This window comes from Danaus plexippus (assembly GCF_018135715.1).
Source record: "Danaus plexippus chromosome 9 unlocalized genomic scaffold, MEX_DaPlex mxdp_24, whole genome shotgun sequence".
In the NCBI taxonomy this organism is placed as follows: Eukaryota; Metazoa; Arthropoda; class Insecta; order Lepidoptera; family Nymphalidae; genus Danaus; species Danaus plexippus.
In genome coordinates, this window is record NW_026869847.1 from 4,545,575 (window position 1) to 4,571,997 (window position 26,423).

The 26,423-nt window shown below is 32.9% G+C and overlaps 3 protein-coding genes across 10 annotated transcripts; 2 read left to right on the forward strand and 1 right to left on the reverse strand.

Moving 5' to 3' along the window:
- The first annotated feature begins 171 nt into the window (after nucleotides 1–171).
- On the forward strand, nucleotides 172–2,873 carry LOC116767461 (serine/threonine-protein kinase PLK4). Its single transcript, XM_032657787.2, has 3 exons — nucleotides 172–401; nucleotides 469–561; nucleotides 649–2,873. Exon 3 carries the CDS (start codon nucleotides 750–752, stop codon nucleotides 2,748–2,750), a length of 2,001 nt encoding a protein of 666 aa, XP_032513678.2. The 5' UTR covers nucleotides 172–401; nucleotides 469–561; nucleotides 649–749; the 3' UTR covers nucleotides 2,751–2,873.
- Nucleotides 2,874–4,130: 1,257 nt separating this feature from the next.
- LOC116767252 (protein phosphatase Slingshot) lies at nucleotides 4,131–20,558 on the forward strand. Of its 2 annotated transcripts, XM_032657502.2 has the most exons (8): nucleotides 4,131–4,443; nucleotides 9,455–9,516; nucleotides 15,005–15,176; nucleotides 15,488–15,651; nucleotides 16,192–16,257; nucleotides 16,637–16,831; nucleotides 18,051–18,320; nucleotides 18,399–20,558. In XM_032657502.2, the coding sequence occupies exons 1-8, from the start codon at nucleotides 4,390–4,392 to the stop codon at nucleotides 20,359–20,361; spliced, it is 2,946 nt and encodes a 981-aa protein (XP_032513393.2). In that variant the 5' UTR covers nucleotides 4,131–4,389; the 3' UTR covers nucleotides 20,362–20,558. The 2 variants fall into 2 exon arrangements, with proteins under 2 accessions (XP_032513393.2, XP_032513394.2); XM_032657503.2 differs by lacking the exons at nucleotides 4,131–4,443; nucleotides 9,455–9,516 and adding an exon at nucleotides 11,671–12,004.
- Nucleotides 20,476–26,423, reverse strand: LOC116767253 (uncharacterized WD repeat-containing protein alr2800-like). Of its 7 annotated transcripts, none has more exons than XM_061527184.1 (7): nucleotides 26,290–26,423; nucleotides 23,433–23,638; nucleotides 22,619–22,842; nucleotides 22,337–22,526; nucleotides 21,964–22,165; nucleotides 20,890–21,087; nucleotides 20,476–20,780 (listed from the first exon to the last, which is right to left on the reverse strand). In XM_061527184.1, exons 2-7 carry the CDS (start codon nucleotides 23,615–23,617, stop codon nucleotides 20,607–20,609), a joined length of 1,173 nt encoding a protein of 390 aa, XP_061383168.1. In that variant the 5' UTR covers nucleotides 23,618–23,638; nucleotides 26,290–26,423; the 3' UTR covers nucleotides 20,476–20,606. The 7 variants fall into 7 exon arrangements, with proteins under 7 accessions (XP_061383168.1, XP_061383169.1, XP_061383167.1 ...); XM_061527185.1 differs by lacking the exon at nucleotides 26,290–26,423 and adding an exon at nucleotides 25,623–25,679; XM_061527183.1 differs by lacking the exon at nucleotides 26,290–26,423 and adding an exon at nucleotides 24,657–24,837.

Consider the following 26,423-nt stretch of genomic DNA (forward strand, 5'->3'; position numbering starts at 1 on the left):
GTAACAAAAAAACTACATTTTAGTTTTCATGGAATTTTAAGAATTTAAATTATAAAGTAGGAAGTATACTTTGTTTGATTGTCACTGTTTTTGTATTAATTTGTAATGATCTGGAAGATTTGTATATCATTTGATGTTTACATGTATCGTCTGTAGTCCGTACATAAGATGCGTCATGCATGTCAAGTTAATGTTCATAACTGCTTGATGCTGAGAATATTATGTAATTTATAAATATAACAATCCGGAATCAGAAAGTTGTAATGATTGGTCGAATAATTAGACAATTCTCCGATTCAAAAGCTGTTATGACATCTCGACTATTGTATAAATTCTTGTTAAGAGAGTGTGAAAAGTTGCCGCCGGATGCATGTAAACATTATAAATTTGCTGTCAAACAGGTAAAATAGATGTTTTTATTAGAAAATATTTTTGATAATGATATTCTAAAGACTTCTATAATTACAGAGTTATAAGCAGCATAAAACTGAATCTGATCCCGAAAGAATTAAGGATATAATACAAAAAAGTGTTGAGGATGCTAAGTGGATTGTAGCTAAGGTTAATAAACAAAATATAATCATTGTTTACTAAAGATTTTGCTAGAATTGCTATTTAATATAACATGTGATTTTGTTTTATTTTCAGTATACAAAGAAATAATGGAAAAACCTGTAAAAATAAATTTTATTAAATTACATAAAAAGTATTATATATATTATTATAAACAAATATTATAATTAAGAAATATGTTTGGAGATAGAATAGAAGAATATGAACTGCTTGAGCATCTCGGCAAAGGTGGATTTGCTCATGTATATAGAGCAAAATGTCGAAAGACCGGAATTTTTGTTGCCATCAAGATGATAGATAAAGCTTTAATGGCTAGTGCTGGTATGATTGGAAGAGTTCGACAAGAGGTTACAATACACTCTCGCTTAAAACATCCAGCTATATTAGAGTTGTACACATTCTTTGAAGATGTACATTACGTTTATTTAGTTTTAGAACTAGCACATAATGGTGAATTAGCTAAACATTTCAAATTGGGTACGAGGGGCCTTTCAGAAAAGGCTGCTGCTGATATATTTAGACAAGTTGTGAGTGGAGTTTTATACCTTCATGCTCATAATATTATTCATAGAGACTTATCTCTAAACAATTTGTTGTTGACTAAAGATTTGAATGTGAAAATCGCTGACTTTGGTTTAGCAACTCAATTGAATGCTCCAGACGAAAAACATGTTACTATGTGTGGAACACCTAATTACATATCTCCTGAGGTTGCATCGAGAGCTATGCATGGTCTTCCAGCTGATGTTTGGGGTCTAGGTTGTATGCTATATACACTTTTAGTGGGTAGCCCACCGTTTCATACACAACATGTAAAAACTACTTTAAATAAAGTAATTAATGCTGATTACAAAATACCATCTGAGATATCGATGCCAGCTCAGGACTTGTTACAAAAGCTTTTATGTAAAGATCCTTCAAAAAGGATTACTTTGAAAGGCATTATGGAACATCCTTTTTTAAATAGCAGTTATACCAGCATTCCCAAACATGAGTTATCAAGGGATTCGGGATTTCTGACCACATTGCATAGCACTCAACATAGCCAGAAACCAAGAATTGAAGGAAAATCCAATTTGGATTACTTATTTAATGAACCTAACAACTTTAACAAAGAATATAATAAGGAGAACTTATTATCAAGTAAATGTTTTGAACATAATTCATACAATGTATTTGAACCACAGAGCAACTGTGCTTCCTCCGCTTGTGAACCTCTGAAACTGTTAAGTATTCAAAATGTACAGCCACAAATAACTAGTCAAAACTATGTAAATTCATGTGAACCTACTGAGATTCCATCTAAGAACAACTTGGACATTAAAGGTGTCAAACCTGAAGAGAGTAGTTCAAGTGAAATTAACAGAGACAAAAGAACAGAGCCAAAGTCATGTAAAATCACTTCAAATGTTTTAAGTGTTCCCCCGCTTTGTGCAGATAGACTGCCCACTATCTCACACAGGACAAGAAATGCTATTTTAAAAATTGATTCATCTGAAGTAACTGTTGAATTCCTTAAACGAAAAGGCAAAGAAAGAGAGGAAAGAGTAGCTGAAGTTTGTAAAATATCAAAAGATGGTATGAAAATAGTAATTTACTCAGTAGACAAAGAAAGGGATAAAGCTTTTATAACCGAACACAACCCCAATCCTAATGAAGTGTTTACATATCACAATTTACCCCAGAAACATTGGAAAAAATATTTATATGCAGCTCGTTTTGTGGAACTAGTGAAAGCAAAGACACCCAAAATAACTCTTTATACTCCTCTAGCTAAATGTCAACTAATGGAAAATGGCACAGATATTGAAATGTTTTTTTATAACAACGAAAAAGTTACATTTACATCTACAGAAGGTTTAAAAGTCATAGACAAAAATTTAAAAACTTACCAAAATGCAAAATTTGTTCCAGAACTAAAATATTTAACTGACCATTTTGAGGAATGTTCTAATAGGTTGAATAGGATACAAAGTGCTTTATCATGTATTCCAGATGAATGTTTTCCTCTTATAATTGGGAAAAGACCAGTTCAACCCACAAGCGCAACTCACAGTGTAACCCCCTCAATGCAAGGATCTGAACCTCATTTCAATACACCATTGTATAATTTTGGATCATTTCATCGTACAACTTCCTGTTCCAGTCGAGCAAAAAGCGAAAATAATATTCTTTAAAAATAGCAGTGATGATAATTAATTATAATTTTTATGAAAATAATTTAATGTTATTTATAAAGTAATTTTTAGTAGTGTTTAGTTTTAGAAGAGTACAAATTATAGCCCATCGCCAATAAATAATTCTTTTTTTTTTATGAAAACCTAATTTAATTATTAAGTAAGTGTACAATATTAATAATAGTAGAGTTTAGCTTCTATTGTTTAAACCATTTATTTGGCTGCAAGGAAAAACTAGGGAAATTATGTTTTGAAGTTTTTTATTGAGTTAAATAAATAATTGCAAGGCAACATGAGCACTGAATAAACAGCGGTATTGTATAAAAGGTGGACGCTCGTAATGGAATAGTAAATTAACTAGTTGCCTTTGTTAACTTTGCCATAAGAACAAAAAAACACGATTTAAAAGTTACCAAAGTAAGTTTTACACACTTATTAAAAAAATTACATTATACAGTAACTTGTTTTTTTATGCCAAAGCATTGAATAAAAGAAAACAGCATCAGTGGTGAGAAGTACCTACAATGTAAACTAGAATTTTGAAAATAACGTACATTTACATAGCATAAGCAGCAGTTGTATATTTTTGCAGTTAAATCAATTATTTTTCTTAAGAAACTTATGATATTTAATTTTATATTGCAAATTGTACAACATATTGAAGTGCATAAGTTCTAAATGATGATATTCATCGAAGTGATAGACAAATAAAATTTTTAAAGTAATATTTTTAAATCTTATTAGGTATAATTGCAAAATGTAATTTCATATATATTTTTTTCTTTCAACTCCGATTTGAAATTAAAATTTTAATTTTAATTTATTTTTTCAATTATACAGACAAAAAAATCATCCTGATTTTAGAAGCTATTTTAAGGTTGTCATTCTAAATATATTTTTGGTTATAATAATAAAAAAAAATTCCTCAGGAAAGGATCCATAAATTATAAACAATATATTTCATTACCCAAAAAATATATATATTCATATAAGTTTATGTAAAACCATAAAAAGCTGATTAAAAAAATTTGCTGTAAAATTATATATATTTCAATTTCACTCAATGAAATAAATACAAAGTTTAATAAAAGAAGAAAAAAGAAACAAAAGCAATACAATGTTTTACAGGAATTTATATTTTTAGAAATATAATATAAACACTCTTAATAATAGGATTAATTCATATTATTAAAAGTAACTTTATAAAATTATTACTACTGTTTAGTTTTTAATTTCCTGACAACTAAAAGCTGCATATTATTTGTTTACACATTTTAGGTAGCCGCGTCTGCAGGGCCGAATTTGGCATTTAAAGGATAATATTTTGTATCTATATTAAGATAATTTATTTTATCTTAATAATTGTCTGTCCATTGCATTTCAATTTTCATTGCAAATGCAAGTGAGTATTTTCGATGTTCCGCGTTCGTAAAAGTGCTTGAAACGTTAAATAATAACAAAATTGTTTAAGCATATTCAATATGTCGTGAGTGCTACACGAGTGTACAGTAAATTAGATAGCTTTTACATTATATTTATGATTCATCTGAAGATTAGTATTATGATAAGTCGATATTAATTCACTTTATGTTTGTGATTGTGTATTACTTCGATAATGATTGGTTAGGACTAATGTGGTATGGCACTTGTAACAATTCGTCGTACTCCGAGTGTTCAAACACCAAAGAAAGCGGTGAGTAACAATAGCGGATGTGTAAAGTTAGGTCAATAATTTAGCACACATACTAAGCAGCAGGATTCAGGAGAAGTCTTTAATTAACGTTATAGTTTTTGTTATTGTGACATTAAACTTTATGGGTACCTTTCATTACAAAGTGAATGTTTCTTGTTATTCCTTATAATGAGTTATTTTTTAGTTGACTCAATATTTTTATATATATAATGTTTGTGATTGTGCAGTTCTTCATATAATTCGAGTCTCTAAGTCTTTTATCTTTTCTAAACAACACTTGTATTTCATTAAATAGCACACAGTATTATGTGTGAAAGACATGTTTAACTTTATACTTTACTCCAAAATCTCCTGTTTTTATAATCTTAGACATTTTAAATACTTTTCCTTTGGATATCCCTAACTGTGATAACCATGAATCTATATAAAATATTTTAAGAGAATATTATTACTTTTACATCAAGATATCAGGTATTGTCTCATATATGGTAATGAATATGTAAGTATATATATATAATGTCATATTTGATAATGTTTTTAATACTGCAAAATAAATAATATTGCTATATGTTTAATAATAATAATAATATTGAAATAAGATTTCCATAATTATCTTCCATTCAGTAATATTTCTCATTGAATTGTTGTAATAATATTTCTTGGAAGCTCTATGGTTACCATATGGTAGTGTTATTCTGCTGTTAATTGCTATCATTCTATTACTGAGAAATTTTAATTTGAACAAATATATGTTATTTCCGACATTATATGTCATGTTTTTGGTGTTGATTACAAAAAATATTAATTATTTTTACTTTTGTTAATTGTTTGCTAACAATATTCTACTTTTCGGGACTGTTACAGGTGTGTCGATTAGTTATTATTCAGAGTTATCATGAAATAAATCATGGTATTGTAACCACAAGATATGAGCTACTACTATATTGTCTGTTTAGAATATTTAATATATTAAACCATGTTCTGTCTTCGGATAAAACATAAATCTGTAAAAATAACCACATTTAAGTAAATAAATTATACCTGCTTTATAAAAAAATATTCCCAAATGATATTGTAAACATTCTCTAGGTCATTGTTAGTTTTGACTGTAAATATTCACTTAAAATGTTATCCTTCCAAAGTAAAATTTAGTTTGCATATGTCTTTCGATAAAAACCTGAACGAGTCACCAAAAAAGATCTTGTTACATCAAAGACCTCTCACATCGGGAGCTCATAACTCCAGTATAGCTTAATGAAATACATAAGATTGACAAATTTATAGAACATATATATGACATAAATTTTGTTGTTGTTTGACAATTATTTTTTGTATCACCAAAAGTAAAGAACCTTATTTAATCTAAGTCAGATTTGGGTTCCAATAACACAGGCAAATTATTTAACATAATAATAATAAAAAAACCTGTACAAAATATCAAGGCACAAAGAGTGGTAAAATAAGGTTATAAATATTTTATTTAAGATATAATAAATTTGATGTCAGTGTCTGTGTGTGTCTGTCTTTGGCATCATAACTCTCAAACAGCCAGTGGTGGATCTCAGCTGTTTTTTTAATATCAGCTCACCTAAAATGATGTAATGCAATTTTGGCATAGGATTATTTGATTAAGTATACAATACAATTTTCCATTATCTCAATGCACTTTGGCACACTTGTTTATTGACAGTTTTTTTATGAGATATGAGATATGAAAGAATTAAAATGTCAGGCATAAATTTATCTTGTAAATTAAGGCTGAACCCTCAGAAAGATTTTTCTAAAAATGATAAGGTTAATAAATGTAATCCCATATTACTCCAGCTTTCCCAGTGAAATTAAGGTTTACAGTGTCTGTGGCTTCAGTCAAATCATCGAATATGCCTACATTATTTTCAGTTATCTATGTCTTGATATGTAGTTCCTTAAAGGATAAACTATTTGGCTTGTGGGCTGTGTGTTACTTGTTAACCAAACAGATTATTAAAAAGAACTTATTTTTTTTTCCAGCTCCTGCATTAATTACTTATAAAAATTGCTTCTGTCATCAAATTGATCTCTTTGATTTTATGCAATATGGCATTTCATTAAAAATTGCACTATAAATTCAAAAAATTATAACTTGTGCATTTTTAAGTTAGTCATTGAAGTGTCTTGGAGCCATTTGTTTTTCTTTTATTGAAATGTTTTATTGGAGTTTATTCCTTTTATATAAATAAAGATATTACATAACCCACTCCTTATGATTGTGACACTGAAAACAATTAGAAAGGTGAAAAACTTGAGCAATGGGAACTGCATGAAATTAATAGTGTTCCGTAACATTAATTCCTCATTATAGTAATAAGGGAATTTTGATTTATTTCATAATAAATGGATTTGAAATGATGATGATGATGATGGTGATTGAACCTATGTGAACCTCGGGCCAATTGCTGCCTTCAGAAAAAGGTACTTTAAGTTTTGGTGGAACAGTGCTGAGGTTTTATACTTGTGTCTTAAACTCGCTGCCTTAATGATATTGCAACATTGTATCACTAACAATTGCAAATCATGTAGGAATCATTTAACAATAAAGGCTGGTCAATTGCTCTATCTGAGTGCTGGTTTAACAAACGGTCATCATAGTATCTATACTATGATTGACTATCTTCTAAGCTGCGATTAGAATATCTTGAGACTCCCACCATTGTCCCCAGACCTATGAAGAAAAAAATCTTTGCCAATAAGCTACAAGTCTATACTGCTTGTTAATTGTTATTGTTTCAAATTGCCAAAATTTTTTCAGCAATTGCATCAATGAGAAGCAATTGAAACCTATATAAATGTTGATTGATAATATACAGTACTAACAATTGATGAAATATAAAATTCCATAATAAATAGCTTTTAAATTTTTCCTATATATGTTTAATTCATGTACAAGATCATAGCCTATTGGTTATTAGAATTTTTTTTATTATTGTGAGAAACTTTTAAATGTCATTTTAATTTTAAAATTGTTATTATCTTAAATAAATGCGGAGTATCAGATATAGTTTTTATAAGGACAACATTACGAAAGCAGAAATTTCCTGTCAGAATTAATAATCGACATAGGATACCCTTACACCATTTGAAATAAAGATACCTGCAAATTAGAAATATCAAGTTGATAATTCTTGAAATGTAATAATTTTTCATACTAAAAAAAAAATAATGTCAATCTATCTAGTCTGGAGTACAACTGATTAAAAAAAATTTTTTATTACATTTTTCGTATTAATGGTTATCGGGCAACATCTGCCAAATTTTATCTTGTATACTTTTAAAGTTATTTAATGATTAAAATATTTGTGTTGAGAAGCTAAGGCAAGTCAGTAACTAATATTTTAAATATTGTTTTACTTGAAAGTCCGTTTAAATTATATTCATTATTGGTGAATTCTAAATTAATGATATAACATATATTGATTGACATGAATATCGAATTTAAATTTAGTAAAGTGCATTTTTTTTGTTGTGCTCTTGAAATTTTTTTGGAGTAACAGTTTAAGGACTCGTATTTTGGGGACAATTAATAATATTTGAGTTGAAAATAGTTTTATTCCTAATATGGTAAACCAAGGTGTAGTTAGTTACTAAAGTAATTGAAGGTAGCATATGTTTTGCTAAAGTTCTGAAAGCTTTATGATTTGTAGTGTTTTCTGATTCAGGTCTACTTTTGATTGCTTTATTTAATATATCTCCATTAATAGAGATGTTCTTAGAATATATTAAGAATATCCAATGAGGTTACAAAAATAAATATAGTTTTGTATTAAGACGATAAGTCGTATTTTCGTATTTTATAACAGGTATTAAACTCAATAGGAGTACCTTAAATAGGGGGACAGATATTTTTTCTTTTCTTAGCAACCTTTATTCCACTATTTTGGTTTAGTCTTCGTGATAATGTTAATCACCTCCTGAGATATGTGAGCGTCAGGACGAGGGAGGACGCGACAGATATGTTTTTGCTTTTACGTACATTAGATATATGGGGACAAATAAATCTTATGCGTTAATTAATGTAAGGGTTAAATTGTTTTGTTATATGTATATTTTATTGGTGTTAAGAATTAAAAACTTTTGATAGTATTGAAAAAATAATAACACTTTTATTAACTTTACAAAATAACTGATACATTGTATACGTTTACGTTTTTAATCTTTAAATCTTCACACATAAGTTTTAACTTGTGTTATTGAACGAGAAAACGGAAACGCTTCGTATATAGTGTGATAATGCAAACTTATGCTAAGCGTCCAGATATACACATGCGATATTTGAAATAGTATTGCTTTATTTCCTTGTATTGGCGATAACTCAATACCCAAAGCTTTTAGTTTGATTGAAATTGTTTTGTTTAATTAGTTATAAATATTTCTTTCCTTTTAAACTCCTGAACGGAAATGTCATTTATGTGCAATACTTCTCTATTCATGTCGTTGTCAATTGTCCATAATAGTATTGTTTTATTAAACTTCTCCTTTATCTGGAACAGAAAAAGAGAAAATGTATCTAATAAAGAATATATAAGATCTATTTCATCTCGCTTGGTTTTCTTATGATCTCTGTTATTTATATGTAACGCGAACGAGACAATGTGACGTCCCTACATTAAACGATAGTTCCTTGTATTACAACAGGAAAATAACAAAAATTTATAAATTAAGCGATAAGAGGTTAATAATTTATAGATGAACTTTGACCTTGGCTTCAAGTGCCCTTATTAAATTTAAATATAGATGACATTTTGAATCTGATAGGTAGAATAAGCGGAGTTAATAATATGGAAATCATTTTCAGAAACTATATACATATATGAAATACTATATACTTATTTACACATAACGTATTTAAAAGCAATAATATTATTTACTAATTACTCATTACGTATAGTTTATTGAATACAAAAATCTGTCTTTCATACTATGTTATGTTAATTAATAATTAGAGAATTTCATTAGCATTTTTCTTTATTCACAGGATGAGGAAGAAAAGTCAGCTGAAGTCACAGAAGAGGATGTCGGGAATCGAACCAGTAAGAGGTAATAACGCAAGTTATATGATCATAAATTTGACATTATAAAGGATGTTATTCAATAATGTTATACTATTATATAAAGTCTTCAACATCAGTTAATTTCATACATATTTAATTTGCATGTAACGTGTTTGATTAATTGATCGATTCACTTATTCAATATTCTTTGATGATTTCTTTTCAATATTGCTATATTCATTATAACATAGCAACACATCGCGTCTTCAATGCCAGTTACTTTAGCATACCTCACATTTATGGCCCATCATTTAGCCTATATATGGACTAAGAAAAACAAAAAATTTATCTTTTTTTTTTTAAATAATTATCGTATATCATCGTATTTTATAAATTCCTAGGCGTTTTGTAATGTGGCCGATGTATATATGTATATCAATGAAATCGTAAAAAAACGGTATATTTTGGATTTTAATGATTTTTTTATATAATATTATGTAAAATGTGGTCTTGTTATTTGTATGTTGTAATATTTTTGTGCTACATTTAGCTTTAATTGGTAGATTATAGATAAAAGATCTCATCGCGAAGTTTATGTAGTACTAAGTGTTTATGACTACATGTACATTGTGTACTCCGAGTAGCGGTCGCTCTTATTTAGAAGTAATAATAGGCTTGTCAATGATTTTGGACTAAAACTAGGGATGAACCACGAATTAGATAAACCAACATTATGCACATAGTATAAATATACAGATACCGTTTTTTTTGTGCATGGGGAAATGCTTTATACATACTCCTTTGCTTGGGGAGGAAGAAAACAAATTATGTCGGACATTCGCCCTGAAAAGGACGCACTACCGACTGAAACCCCACGGGTCTCCCACGCGCGACTCTTCTGCTAAACCACAGGACCTACAAGGCGATTCTGCTGTGGTCTAGCATCGGCTGCTCCACAAAAGATATAAAAAATATACATATACCTAGTACATAACCCTGCTATAGTACACATAGTATATGAGTATCATCCAACGAAGACTTATCTTAGTTACTTAGTTATAAAACAGGTGGATTTACATTTGAGAAGTACACTAAGACGTCGTTACAAAAATTATGGAAAATGTACTTTTTACACATTAATTCACAAAATGTATAGTAAAAAAATTTTAAGCAATATTTTTAATTTGAGAAATTCATTTAAATAGATCGATAAAATAGCACTATGATATGAATGATCTATGACCTGTATGTATATTTACGTAATTGAGGCAAGAGAAAAACTAAAAGCAGCTCAATGTGAAATATATATATTATCTCTCGCCTTCCAAGGCCGTTGGTAGCTAAAGAGCATGGAAGGCAAATCCTTTCAGATTTAGGTGTTGTCACCCTCGTAGGGTATAATCACTTAAGCAATATTATTTTTCTATTTAAGACGTAGCCCTTAATTATTATTAATACTACTATTTTCTATGGAAAATCCACATTTTACCCTCATTTAGTAGTCGACAGCGTTTCAGTCATTAATCATGAACAAATTGTTCTTATCGATTTGAAAGGCGCATTATTTCTTCAATAACATTTAATTGAAATAGAACGGAATTGTCCTCCCAATCAACACATACTTATACAAGTAAATAAGAGTAATTGGGGTTAAATTATAATGGGCCATTTTTTTTATTATTATTATTTAGAGGTGAATACTTAATCGATATCTTCAGATTAAAAACTTTTTGTGTTGAGAAATAATAGCTTATTACTAATGTATAATTTGCCTAACTTATAATTTTTCTTGTAAGTCATATGCTAAGTGAAAATTATATACTGCGCATTTTATTTCATTACCTCCAACTGCCAGAATAGTTTTCAAGAAATCTGACAATGACGCATTTCTTTGACGTAAAAGCAATCATAATAAATCAATAAAAGCTCGACCAGCAGTGAATGATATATTTATAATTTTTACTAGTCCGATACGAAATATTTTTGGAATGTTGGTAAAATATTCTTATATTCTTAACGCTCATTTGGTAGTGTTAAAGTTTATAGCGAACGGTTGCAATTCCGTACACACCAGCCTTTACTAAGTCCAATTAATTTAGCAGAAAATAGTTTTCGTAAAATCGGTTATGTTTTTAATCTAATTTCGTAACACTATTTTAGTATTGCAACTCACTCAAGTCACATTGCCATATAGCACGCATTCAGAACGCAACAGATCTCATGGAGCCGATCGTGTTCTTGATCGGGCTCGATCGTAGTTCCTGTTCAGAGTCGCGTCTATATTTACACTGGTCGGTGCGAGGGAAGCCGGGATATCGAACTGATGCCAGTCTCACTACGTTCCGTGATCAGACCGCGTGTTGTATTGTGTATCAGACAGCGACGGATGGTGCTCGTAGTGCGCGCTTCGGCTTATATGCCGCTAAAAAAACTCATTAATATATAAAAAACTAATTCTAGTTATAAAAGTGACATAATTAGTGATAGTGTTGTGTCGAATAAGTTTCCTTTGTCTCGGAAATGGTGGCATTCAGGTAATGTTGTACTGCATTAGCCTGTTGATAAAGTTATCGGCTAATTGTTGACATGCCGTCAACATCGTTGCTAGTGACCGTTAAAAGTGATTTATGTGTTTTCTCTCACCAGATGTATTTGTTGACATTCATTGTTAAATAATATATTTACTTAAAGAATTCAAAAATGATTACGATTTATTTGTGTCAGTATGTACGTACCTGTTGTTTTTTTTTAATTTTATATCATTATAGTACGTAGTTTTTGGATTAACAATATTTACATAATTATTTTTAATTTAAATATTATCGTCGTGAACTTTTTAATTAAATATTTTTGTTTTGAATGTACATAAATGAATTTCATACTAAATTATAGATCGTATAGCTGTTAGCTGTATAGATTTTAAACCGCAAAAGCTGAACATTTTTGTGTTATTTTGAAACAAGCGAGCGGACGCAATGACATTTCTAAGCGTAATGTAAAAACATTCCTCACGATCGATAGTTAGATAGGATAATTTAAAACAGATTTTGTAATAATTACAACTAACAGTTATTGTGTGACTAATACTTACCGTTACGAAATTCCAATATAAAGATAATGAATTTCTTTGTAAATGGTATTGTATTTTTGGTTATCTCAATCGCCTACATTAAGTTGAATAGATGAAATAGAAACAAGAAGCTAATGAGAGATAATTATTGCAGAAGCTCATTGATTCTTCTATAATGTAATTTAACGTATGATAAATAACCGATTTAATGAAATAAATTAACCTGATTACATGTATTAATTACTAGCTTCCGATTTGCTTCGCTCACGCAAAGCAAGTGTTGTACTCCAAATATTATGTATGCAATCAATACTTAATCTAAATTTTCCTCTATTTAGAATTGTTTGGAAGTAAATAACACATGTTTAAAATTTATTTTATATAAAGACAGATTCAAAATTAATATAATATCTATCTATGGGACCTTTGAAAATGAAATATTCAACCTTTTGTTATCTGTTTCTCGTGTCGGAATTTTTGATGAACTTTATACCTGTAGACCTTTGCGTATTCAGATAATTTGTTCGGTTCATGCAAACTACAATCGAATCCTCTGCGACTAATATAACTAACTCAATATATTGCTTGTCAATAAAAATTTAAGGACATCTTATTATGTATTCTATTTTCTTTTTTTAGTACGTTTCACAATATATTTTGACAAATCGCAATTAATATTACAATGATTTCATTGGTTCCCTAATCCTAACATCAGTTAAAATACTATGTTCGACCCGTACGTTAAACTAACTAATAATTGCCGTGGTTATATTTATTGTCATATTTAATCGCTAGGGCACAACACCCATGTACTGTTCTGAGCCATCACGTCACGCCATATTTCGGAGACGAGCGTTGCCCTAAATTGGGTAAAGCGGTATGAAGAAGCGATGCAGATGTGGCGGTATAATACACGCGCAACTATAAGCGGTGAACGCGCCTTTGGCAGCGCGCCGCCGCTCTATTTTTAACGAACCTTGAGGCATCCGCCCTTGCCTCTGTAGTGGTAGTGACAATGTAAATTTGATGCTATTCAATGAACAGCTTAAATTGACATCTTTTTGATCTTAATAAAGTTTAATCAAACGAGCTAATATACGCCAGGTTGAAGCAATTTACATATTTATAAATTTCTATACAAAAAAAAAAACTGAATCTATACAATCACTAGATGTATGTTAACAGTGTTAATCAGTGCTGTTATATTCAAGTATAATATGAGACGTAAAATGGAAGTACTAATATAGCGACTGTTAGATTGCAAGGTGTATTTTTATCGTAAATCGACAGTGAAGTTGAATGAGTAATCACTGTTATACATAACACGGCGAGCCCACGGCTCAAGGGCCAGCCAGCGCGTCAGACGCGTCTCGGCTTAGTTGCGTTCGGTGAAAGGAAGGTAAAACGACCAGCCGAGATGGATTGCAGCACCTCACAAAAAAATGGCGTCATTCATACGCTTCGCGGTTGCATTATTTTAAAAAGTGATTACGGTCGAAAAAACTTATGTACGTATCGCGACTTCCTTCAAGGGCACCGTGTTGCAGCTAGTCAAGACTCCGTGGCGATGATACTTGGAACGTACAATTTCTCAACTTGTTCACGCTAGATATTTTGTTATAATTTTTTTATACTTTACAATTTAGGTTGCCATATTTTCAACGAATGTCAATGCCATTATCCGGCGCTGCTACTTTTTTCGTTAGGATAAAATGGATTCTTGTTCTACAAGTTTTATTAATAGTGGCATGTAGCTAAAGGAGCCTATAACTAAGAAGGAGGGAAATTGTTCGGATGTACGGAACAATTTATCTTAAATATTACAATTTAGTGTTTTGTTAATATATAACTAGATTTTGCTAGTAACTTGTACCCGTTCAGAGAGAAAAAAATATTGCGTGCTTAAAATAAATTCAAATGCTAACAAACCATCAGCGTCATCGATCGTCTGTGTCGTGTTACTTCAACAGGCAATGTTTGTTGTTTTTTTTCTTATTAACGTCATTAACATTACGCTTAATCTAAGTTAATTATTTTTTATACGAAGCTTTAACAATTTTTCATTCCTAACTCTTCGCACATTATAGTTTTGACGTAGTTTATTGAATGAGAAAAAGGAATCGCGGTGTATGTATTGGGACGATGTAAACTCGGACCAGGTATACAGTTGTTTTTGCGTGACAAGAGTAATAACATCCAGACATATTCATCCATTCATCGTTTAAAGTTTCACGTTTATAATATCAGTATGATTGGAAGGATTATTGATTATAATAAGACCTCCGGATATTATTTCAAATAATTGGTTTGGGTATTATGTAAAGACATGCAGTTGTTATTGATATTTTCTCGTACTATTAGTTAAATAATATTAAGATTTATATAGTCTGTTAACAGTTTAGTTAATGCTATTGCGACTATGCTTCCTTGATGTAGAGAAATTTAATTTCATACATGTTTCCAGTCTCAATGAGTGTTACTTCGCTAACAAAGGCGCGGCGTTGGTGCTCGGTAGTACGGAGCAGGGTTGCGCAGACCGGCGCGCGTCTCCCGCCCGTGTGCACCCGCAGCCCGACATACATCACCACCTACAGTCCATGTTTTATCTGGTGCGCCCGGAGGAGACGCTCAAAATGGTACAGTTATAAAGTAAAATAATGGAACATCTTTACTGATAAGAATCAGACGATCACCTTTAGGAGCTTTTTTGGGTTTCAGGAAAACTTTAACTAACTCTGGAAATTTTGTTACAAGAACCAATCACGACATATATGTATCGCTCCTATTACATTTGTCTATTAATCCCTTAATTGTCTGTTCGTAACTTATCTAGTTAAAGTTCATTATATTCTTGTATTAGATTTGCACTACAACATTCTCATGAATAAGGAATAAACATAATCTCTATGAATAATTCTCATGAATTCCTCAACATGATGTTTTTAAGGCGGTGAAGCTGGAGAGCGCCCACGCTGGTCGTACTCGTTACCTGGTGGTGGTTTGTCGATGTGATGAGGCAGCGCTGCTTGGGATAGATTGTAACGAGCGCACCACCGTGGGACTGGTGCTGAGGGTACTGGCCGATACCTCCATCAAACTCGATGGTGATGGGTTCGTGTTACATTAAAGACATGTTTATTTCAATAATACGTTTTTTCCCCCAAACTATCACATTGATAATGCTCAAATTCTGTAGATTTGGTTTCGGACTGTGATCATAAATATTTCTCTTGAGAAAAAATAGAATTAAAAACTTTTTACCGTTAGTGCAGAAAGTTGATGTGACATAAATTTCTATCTGCCACAATATGTTTTGTATAAACGAGCATAACATACGTAAAAATTACGTTATGATGACTAAAGTAAGTGTGCTCAAGCCGTAAGCAAGTTATAGGAACGCCCTTGATATATACGTTAAGTTAGTGTCGCCTTCTCCGCGTAAGCTTCGTCTCATTTAAATACCATTCTAGCATAATACCTACTCCAATCGACGAGCACGAATTTTCGTATCGGATAACGTCGTTTTCACAATCTCTTTAGTGTTAGTTAAGGTTAATCGAATTGTTAAGTTTTTTTTGAGGCTTTACCACCAGTAACAGACTCCCCAGCTGGTACAGAAACAATATCTAATTAATGTTTCATTGTCCACAGCGGTTTCAGCGTTTGTGTATGCAATCAACAGCACATATTCAAACCAGTGTCCGTTCAGGCCATGTGGTATGTATTTACTGATAGTTTATCACATTTTACACACGCGTGTATTAAGGCATTAAGCGACCGATCACTGGAAATTTGAATTACGCTTGACATAGTTTTATTTTATTATTATTATCACAAAATGTTTATAAAGCTATGATGTAAGTATGAGACCTGCGAACAAAAAATTGTCTGTGTATTACCTATGCTACATGATCCGTATGCTTAGTCTAAGTTGGCATCGTCACGCATAGTTTGAATGAGAAACGTAAAACGCTTTGTGTAGTGTGACGATGCAAGCAAAGTCTTCGCATACAGAATGTCTTCAAACTTTACGATAGGTATAACTATCAAATTTTAGTATCTCGCTTAGTGTCTGAAGGTATGTGCATATGATCAGGTCAGCGTTACAAACGCTTCACCGTGCGAGCGCCCGGGCCCGGGAGTTGAACCATTTCGCTGGTGGTTCGTCCCACGGCTGGTGTTCCCACTACGAGAGGGCTGTGGACTCCGACCGCTCCTGCCTCAACGAGTGGCACGCCATGGACAGTATCGAGTCGAGGCGACCACCGTCACCTGACTCGCTCAGGCATAGGTATGATACGATTGAAGAGGTCACAATAATTGGTCCTGATAAATTCTTCATTATGCATACGTAGAAGTCAAAATATCAAAACTATTTGACGGTTAGGCTTTCATGACGGATAAAAAGTCTGGTGATAATCTAGGGTAGATACCCTATTAGATTAGATAATAATGCTCAGGATTTAGAAGAGAGTAGAATAATTTCTCAAAATTACACAGGAACACTAATTATCATTCAGTCATATACTTTCACCCAGATACTTTATCTTCAAAAAGTTTGATCTTCAGACTTAAGTATATAGGTTAGGTATCGAGGATTCTTTAGACTGACGAATAATTGCTCAGGTGAGGTAGGATACATATTTGTTTTTGTTTGTGATCTTGTCAGGTAAAAATTTTCAAGACGAGAATAAACGTGACTCATATACCAAAATACAGTTTTATTTAAAGATGAAAATCGATTATGAAATTGGCAAATCAAAATCTGGGTCATATTTGTATATACTTCTTAATTTTAGTCATCACTTGACACTTAGAAAGTAACCTTAGTCTAGTTCGTATAATTCTGTTTCTGAGACGACGGAGTAAATAGAAAAGATATTTCTTACACAGCGGTCATTGCGACCTAGGCCACTATTATCACTTCTTCCAATTCGCGAGCCTCCAAAAATATAACGAACTGAAAACCTTAATTGCGATATTGAGCGCGTACAGTACCTAGACCTCATTTCTTGACCTAGAATTGTATCGGATGTTGGCAAATGCGTTAATTAAAAGCATTAGATATGTGCAAAATGCAAAACAAAATTAATTAGGCTTATAAATGTTCTCTGTTCGAATTAATATGTAATTATTTACTATGCAAATTTCAATAATCATCTTTGTACAATTCTCAAGCTCTTGTAGTATATTTTTAATGTTTAAACAATGGACTTGGCACTGGAAATTTCAGTGTGTTGAAATCAAGGAGATTATATTTCACATTGATAAATTTTTTTTTCTGCATGTATACATTTTATATTTTCTCCACCGAAATGATTCCTTTATTATTCAATATCATGATTCTACAACTTGGTTGAAAATGCGATGTAGATATCCGTTTTTAGTTATGAGGCAACAAATATTTAAATTTTATATTTTCTCAATCATATCTATGACATATTTTATTGCGATATTAATTGAATGTAAATATATATATATATATATATAATATATCACTACATTTACAGGCCGCGAGAGCGTGATGAAACGGAACGAGTGATCAGATGCACCCTCAAGGAAATTATGATGAGTGTGGATCTTGACGAAGTTACAAGCAAAGCTATCAGAGGACGGCTCGAGGAAGAATTAGACATGGACCTGACGGAGTTCAAGTCGTTCATAGACCAAGAGATGCTTACGATACTAGGACAAATGGACGCGCCGACGGAAATATTCGACCACGTGTACCTGGGTTCCGAGTGGAACGCCAGCAATTTGGAGGAATTGCAAAGAAACGGGTGAGGTTATAATCGATTTCGATGATATCGTGTACTTATTTTATTCAGATCAAGTTCAATGTCAAAACTATATTTCAGAGTTCGCCATATACTCAACGTGACAAGAGAAATAGATAATTTTTTTCCGGGTATGTTTGATTACCTAAATATTAGAGTTTATGACGACGAAAAGACTGATCTACTAAAACATTGGGATAACACATTTAAGTACATAAACAAAGCTAGAAATGAAGGTTCTAAGGTTCTCGTGCATTGCAAGATGGGAATAAGTAGGTCGGCTTCAGTCGTTATCGCTTACGCCATGAAGGCTTTCAACTGGAATTTCGATAAGGCTTTGAAGCACGTGAAGACTAAGAGGAGTTGTATCAAACCGAACATAAATTTCCTCAGTCAGCTGGAGACCTACCAGGGCATACTGGACGCCATGAAGAACAAGGAGAAGTTACAGCGTTCTAAATCTGAAACTAACTTAAAAGCTCCGATCTCATCATCAAAGAGTGAAAACAAAAATATGGAGCCGACGCCGTTGGTGCTGGCACTGACGGGGTCCTACTCGGGCCGGCCGCGGTCCTGGTCTCCCGACACTAAGCTGGCTGCCGAGTTACTGCCGCCTACTTCCGTGTCGCTGGAGAATCTCGCCTCCGAGACTAGACACATGCTCATGCCGTGCGCCAGCGGCTCCTACAGCGTCTCGCCCAACCAGATAATACGGCTCAAGGAGGAAGGCGCACCTTCAGTCAAACACATCGTTAACGAAATCGAGAGTGCCGCCTCGAGCGACAGAAAAGATATCCCCAAAAGAAACCACAGGTTGAATTTCGGAAATTCCGGGGACGTTATTTCTGGTCGATCATCAGAGAGCTCCGGTCCTGTGGAATCTAGTGGCAAAAATCAATCATCTCCAATACAGAATACATTAAACCAGCCCGACCTAGACGTGGAGAAAATTCACACCTGGGATCCGGGGGAGACCGCTTGGTCGCGTTGCGAGGAGGTCCGGACAGTCTCGGACAGTGATTATATAGTTAAGAGTGACAGTGGTATCATAGACAAAATTAAATTGAGTGACATTATATACAATTCGTTAGAACGCAACGTAGAGTTGGAGGAGAGGAGGGGCGGCGAGGAGGACGCGCCGCCACCCAGCAGGCAGAGTTCGTGGAGCTCGTTCGACAGCGCAGTGGTCGCTGACCTGTCTCGACATTCGTCGTGGGGGTCATACGATACACGCGGAGCGAGACCACCGGTGGGCCCGCGAGAGGTCCGAGAGGAGCCTGCGCCTCCCGCAGACCTGGCAGTCATAAGGGAGCATACCGAGCGCACCCGCCCTCTTTCGAACATAGCCGCCAACGAGAGGAAGTTCTACGAGACCTGTGCCATACTGAAGGAGCTGGCGGCCGCGCGCTCTGGCGCTTGCACCTGGGGCGGCCGGCTGTCCGCCTCCGCGCCCGCCGACACGTGGCTGCGCGCCGGTCCGCGCCGCCGTCGCCTAGCTGCGTCTTCGCACGGAGACCTGCCACGAGCCGCGCCCGCCGGTCCGCCTCCGCCGCCAGCGCTGGGCCTCGTCAGCAACCTCAAAAAGGAGTTCGAGGCTCGTTCCGAGTCGGAGGTCCCCCGGCGTTCGGGGTCTCGCACGAGACAACCGCAAATTGAGGATTTGTCGGTGCGCGTGCTCGTGGACCGCTACGACCAACCCGGCCGGACGCGTTCCGAATCCGCGGCGGAACCGATTCGAGTGAAAGCGCCTCAAGAGTCTGTATCCAAGAAGTGCAAGTTGGCGTCTGAGGTCGACAGCCGGGCTCGTATGCGCAACTCGTACTGCGCGGGTCTGGCGGGCGGCGCCGGGGGCGAGAGGCCGCCCGTGGTGCCGACGGTGGTCGCGCTCGCTCCCCTCGACTACTCTAATGTAGTGGTATCAACTGTGATGTCGAAAGCTCAAAATAAAAAACAATTACAGCATGGGAAAACCCATCCGTTGACGAGGCTCAACTTGAACCGGTCGAATAATAGGTGTTCGAATCCTGTGTATAATACTATGTAGTAGTTATTACTTTTATTTATTATGAATTCTTGCCAAACTGGATATTTTATCTTTCTAGAGTTTTATATACTATTTACAAAATGAAATCACGGCGTATTTGTCTATCACATAAAATTGTATTAAACGGCTGTTTGTGAGTAGAGATTGTGATTTTAAAAGAGAATAAATTCGATACAACGGATGTACAACTTTTAAAATATCTTTTTATTGTATTTTCTTATTAAATAACAAATATGATTACCATTTCAACCAAAGTCTACAGTTTGTAATCTCTTTCCAGTAACGAATGCGACACGTGGACAATTTTGTATTTCGCTTATTTTTTTGTATGTGTCTGGGATTTTGGTTTGTTTTCTCCTTATCGTGCCAAAATCGAATGCGTATATAGCACCTGGATTGTTACGTATAGAACATTCCGTCTGAAACAAAAACAAAAGATAGTGTAACCATCAAAAACACCTCCGGTTATCAAATATAAAGAACAGTAAGTAGTTCTTATATGTATGTACATATATGAAATATACTTACAATCTTCATATTAATATCAACAACTCTTAGTATGTTTAGTTCAGTGCCACCGCAGATAATTAAACCTGTCTGTGGAACCATTTTTCCACAATACAGTTTTGAGTGATGATTATCTGGCTCTATCGTCTCTATGAGTTTACAGGATCCATAATCCCAAATTTGAATAGTATCTTTTTCTTGCCATGAACATGTTAGAATCTTAAAAAAAATTAAATCAGTATTATAACAATACAATATGTATAGTAAAAAGAGTTGTTAAAAATTCGCTCATATTTCTAAACGTAATATAAGCCTAGATAAGTGACGTCAGTCTAAATCCAAAATGGCGGACGATTCAAAATTGCACCCAGTACCTTCTTTGCCTTCACGTAGTATTGTTCTTTAATTAATGAATTGACTGAGGATACTAAAAGATTTAAAGATTATTTTTACAACTTTATCTAAAAAAATGTTTTTTATAAAAAAGTTTAATACACTAAAATATAGCTTGGTCTTGACACAAGTTATATTTGAATATTTATGAAAGTCTGTATATTATATAGAGCTATGGATACGCTTTTAAAAGTGAGTATATTATACCCTATTAATCTAACCCAAATCCAAAATGGAAAGTCACTAATCACTAATGTCTATTTTCGTGTACTTATGTACATTAAATTAAATTTATGAGTACAAGATACAATTGCTACATAATAATGTATGTGCTTTCATATAGCGGTAACGTAAATTTTTATTTTTTAAAAGACGTTATTTGACAAAATTATTTGTTGTCTAGGATTACATATGTAATCACATTTTAATGGGCATAACCGTCAAAATTGAAGATTAATTATAAATATGTGGGCAAGATTATGGGTAATAAAACTGTGTTTAAATTTAAAATAAATTGTTATAAACGAAACGATTGTTCCTGTTTTTTATGTAGAAACAAACAAAGACCGTTATTGTGAAACAAACTGGAGTTACTACTTTTCTTCGTGGGTATTTGAGGTAAAGATTATATAAACTATAGCCACTACTACTACTATTCTACTAGTACTTAGTAACAGTACATTAAATCTTATATGTATTTACTTGCTTCCCTGGTTTATCAAAGTCCAAACCTTCCCCGCACATGTGTACTCCGGAGAAATACCTCGTTGAATAAGGTTGCCTGTCGTCCCAGCACATGATCGTGTCGTCCCATCCACCAGATATAAGTTCGTGGTGAGATTTAGGATTAAAAACACATGAAAATATCCTTGAAGTATGACCATCTCTTATATTTTTTCGCTGACTGCAACAATTTTTTCGACATTAAAATCTTATTCTGTTCATATAAATATCCAATGTATATAAGAAACTAATGTTATACTTTTAATTTTACTTAAAATACTTAAGTTTCCTACTAAAGATTTGTTCTTACCATAAGCTATGTATTCTATTATAGATGTAGAAACCAACTTACCTTGAGTAGAATGCCCTCTCTTGCGTCTGTGCTTCCTCGTCGTACATATTTAGCTTAGCGTCATCTCCATATGTTACGAATTTGCTGTAACGTGGATGATAACACAATCCTAATGTCTGTCGTTTCTCTCTTATTGTGTATAAACATTGTTCATATTTATATTTCCAGCATTTTATACATCCGTTAACATCTGCAATAACTCAAGTTTTTTGTTAATATGTATCCATTTTATTTTTAAACTATATATCAAAGATGGCGATCGGTTTAGAAATGCTTACGTACAAGATGACAGAAGCATATTTGTGATAGGATGGGCTTTGCTAACCGGCCTGTGTTTTATAGAAGTCACCGGACCGGGGTAAGCTCTACACTCATCGTCCACAAGGATATGTTTGCAGTCTCCATTGTTACAATCGAACAGTCTGATAGTGCCGTCGATAAAACCAGCAGCAATGTCTTTAACGTCCTCAGTATATTTACAACACATTATTTCTTTATTTGTATCTCTAAAAACATTTTTATTTTGTTTTCGATACATATCTCGAAGGTTCTATTAAAATATATATCTACATTTAAATATGGTGTGATACCGAATGGGTAGTAACAGACTTTTTTTATGCTAAAGGGAACAAACGAGTAGACGGCATACCTGACAGAGGTAGTAACCGTCGTTCATGGTCATCTGCAACATAGTTTTGCGGATGTGTTTTTCCCTGGATTGAGGAAAAGGCAGAGGAAAGAGTGGGAAAAGGGAAAGGATGGAAACAGTGAAAGGGTAACCGGCGCTCTCATTCACCGGACGAAATAAAGCCATTGAAGGCTGTTTCACGTGGATCATCGTTCGAGCTGAAGTTACTTGACTACAGCGAGGCTCTACCACCTTATACTTATAGGTGCATACTTGATCCTTTGATGTCAATTAACATCAAAAATATATATTTAAACGAAATTTGCACGCATAAGAGGAAACGGAACCGTTGTTTTGTATTAAGGGTTTTTTTTATTTATCATAACATTGAAATGAAAACATTATTATATGGTTCTTAATTATGATATAAAGAATCTTAAAAGTATATTATTTGAAAAATAAATTTACATTATAGACAGCACATTCACCTCTCCTTGATAAATTTGATTTTGTTCACTGTGAAACGATCTATGTTCAATGTTAGGTGTGCTTGTGTGGACGGTTATAATTTCCTTTTGAGGGCTCATATCTTTCACATATGTCTTGGTTACAGCAAAGCTTTTACGTGCTGTTTTTAGGCTGGACGGGGCCATAGGTCCAGCAGTAACTTTCCTCTGTGGATCCATTTTGTTAAATTCATTATTTTAATTTAAATACATTTAAGGTAAATGTCTCACAAAAATTTATAATTTGACGTAAACACTAAAAACACAGATAAAAGTAAACAAATTTTATATATTACTAACAATGATATACCAGTACTTGAAAAAAAATTTTTCCTCTTAAAGTTGTATAAAAATTTCTGGCAAAGGTAGTCCTTAAGGACTTAGAAGTTTTGTTTGAAGTTAAAAGACAAATACCGATGCATAATATACATACTTGAACTGGCTATATATAGCTACAGAACGGGCAAGATCGTCTCTAATAATTATTGGACACTATTCCTAACAACTATCACAGAAAAAGAAAGCTTTCATGTTAAGGACTTTGTTCTTTTCTTATAATTATAATTTCAACGAATTATAATTATAGGACAAAAGATTCCTCTACCATTCTAAAAAAGGGTTCGCTATTTTTAGAAACGTCGTAGAATACTATTGTTCGCTAGAACCCTAAATCTATACTTGATTACATCCATAACATCTTAAGAGCAAATTATTTTGATAGATTTTTGATTAGATAAATAGGTCCAAATTAAATATATTAGAAACTCACCCATCTAAAAAGATATGTAGTTTTCCAAGTTGTAGATGGCCGATTATTCAATATATTAGTATTAAAATTGCGGAAGCGCTTCAAAGATAACTCTGAAGATCGGTTAAACTATTCAAAATATAGTTATGAAATTGCTTTTTATTACGATTGGTAACGCCTTCCCAAATAAAATTGAAATCGAAACAAAACTAAAGAATATTGAAGAGTTATAAAATTTTTGCTAGTGTATACTAATTCGAAAAGTCCTAAATAAAATATTCGAACACAAAAGACTTTCACTAAAATTCAACAGACATACAATCGCGATAGTCTTAAAAGAGATTACATAACTTTCCGAGATTTCCGAACTGTTGAAGAACTAACGTTTTGCTGGAGTATTAATTTGTAATAAACCCTTTAAAAAATTAATAAACCAACCTCATTCACCAGCGGTAATACTTTCTCTGTCTGCAAAAAAGCCGAAAGTGGATATTCTTTCTCTCAAACAAAAATAAATGGCTTAGCAAAGAGAGTTCTTTTTGACTATACACGTTAATGATCCTTATAGTTTTTTAGAAAATTTTCTATAACTATTTATCAATTGTATACACTTTATTTGTAAAAATTGTGGTTACAACTTAAAATAATATATTACTTATCTACAAACAAGTCAGTGTCAAATATTTTTGGACGTCACTTTCACGCGTGCCGTAATGTAGAAATATTGTTTTTAAGTTATCTGTGTTTTTTTGCAATTTATACTGTATGAAAGTGATTTCAATTAGAGTAATGATGGTACCGATTCGAACGGTAGCAATAGCGATGCACGGCAGGCCAGACTGTGAAATAGGATGGTGATATACACCAACCAAATATTACCGGTGATATAGATGCTCCTGAATTTAAACCAGTTTAGTTCTCTCTCCAGATATTGTTAATGAGGACTTTTAGTTAATTTTTTTGATATTTAACGGAACTTTCTAACGATACCATTAAATGCCGCCTCAACCAGATCTGTTGCCGCAAATCGTAGCTACATAGAAACAAAAGGTGGATATCTATTGACGTATTTGGGCTTGTTCCACAGGAAATAAACGAAATTCACAAGAAAAGTTGTTGCATCCATTTATGGACTTGTATTGTATAACTTATGCAGCGGTACATATTATAATGACTGAAATAAATTTGTACGTCAGACAAATTGAACACGAATATACCCATGCATAACCCATGTGCACCACAAACGTTAGATAAGCAAGTGTTTAAATTTATCGGCTTGTACTACCATCAAATATCTTTTAATGTGAATATGTCCTCTAATCTCTTTAAAGTCACAAATCTGCAGTGTACAAAATAAATTCGCTTTTAGACCTCATCACCAAGAACTGGAAGAGTTGACTAAACCTGGTGAATGGTGTTGTCATTGACAATGCGATGATGCCGTTTAGGAGGATATTATTTTGTGAATACAACTATAAATATGGCTTCAATTTAAACTCTTTATAAATATATATTCAGCACAGAAGAAAACGTTTTTAGGAAGTTTTTGAATCTTTCGTAACTCACTAAATATTTTAGACCATCAACTAATTCTAATAACATTTTCTGTTGAAAACGAAGTGAAAAGAGAAGAATCAAATTATACGAACACAGGTTGTTGCTTAAAAAGTCAAACAAGTAGATACCAACGGTTCAATGCAAAAAAAACTTGTTTGCCATCAAAAACTAATATAATTAGAAAGTGTTTAAAATAATTACAAAGTAAAACTAAAGATATTTTTTTTGTAAGTCTTGGCGATCTTCTTTACTAGATTGGATGAAATGCGCCTGTTGTAAAAATATGTAAAAACTTGTAATGAATACGTAAACTCATCATTTATAATGAATACGTACACTCATCGCTATTTTTAACATTCTATAGATATTTATAATGTTAAAAACATACATTTTTCTAACTATATAAGAGGAACCATAATTCAAACATTTACACTGCTAAAACACATTTAACAATATTTTGAGATATTCTTATCATTAATATTATAACATTAGTGCAAAAATATTTAATAATTACCTCTTATTTTTATCCATTAATTATATTGGTAAATGTTAGTTTCATAACTTCTATTTTATTTCAAGATTGCTTATTTCTTTGTTATTTAATTTAAAATCATTGTTCAACCGAATTTTGTTATGATACGTCGTGTG

Coding starts and splice junctions, on each gene's coding strand:
- LOC116767461 (XM_032657787.2), top strand. CDS start 750: ATGTTTGGAGATAGAATAGAAGAATATGAACTGCTTGAGCATCTCGGC.
- LOC116767252 (XM_032657502.2), top strand. CDS start 4,390: ATGGCACTTGTAACAATTCGTCGTACTCCGAGTGTTCAAACACCAAAG. Junction 9,517..15,004: donor GGGAATCGAACCAGTAAGAG/GTAATAACGCAA, acceptor ACATGTTTCCAG/TCTCAATGAGTGTTACTTCG. Junction 18,321..18,398: donor GAGGAATTGCAAAGAAACGG/GTGAGGTTATAA, acceptor ACTATATTTCAG/AGTTCGCCATATACTCAACG.
- LOC116767253 (XM_032657504.2), bottom strand. CDS start 23,650: ATGGATCCACAGAGGAAAGTTACTGCTGGACCTATGGCCCCGTCCAGC. Junction 22,843..23,432: donor GTGAATGTGCTGTCTATAAT/GTAAATTTATTT, acceptor AAATGTTTTTAG/AGATACAAATAAAGAAATAA. Junction 21,088..21,963: donor TTGATAAACCAGGGAAGCAA/GTAAATACATAT, acceptor ATTTTTTTTAAG/ATTCTAACATGTTCATGGCA.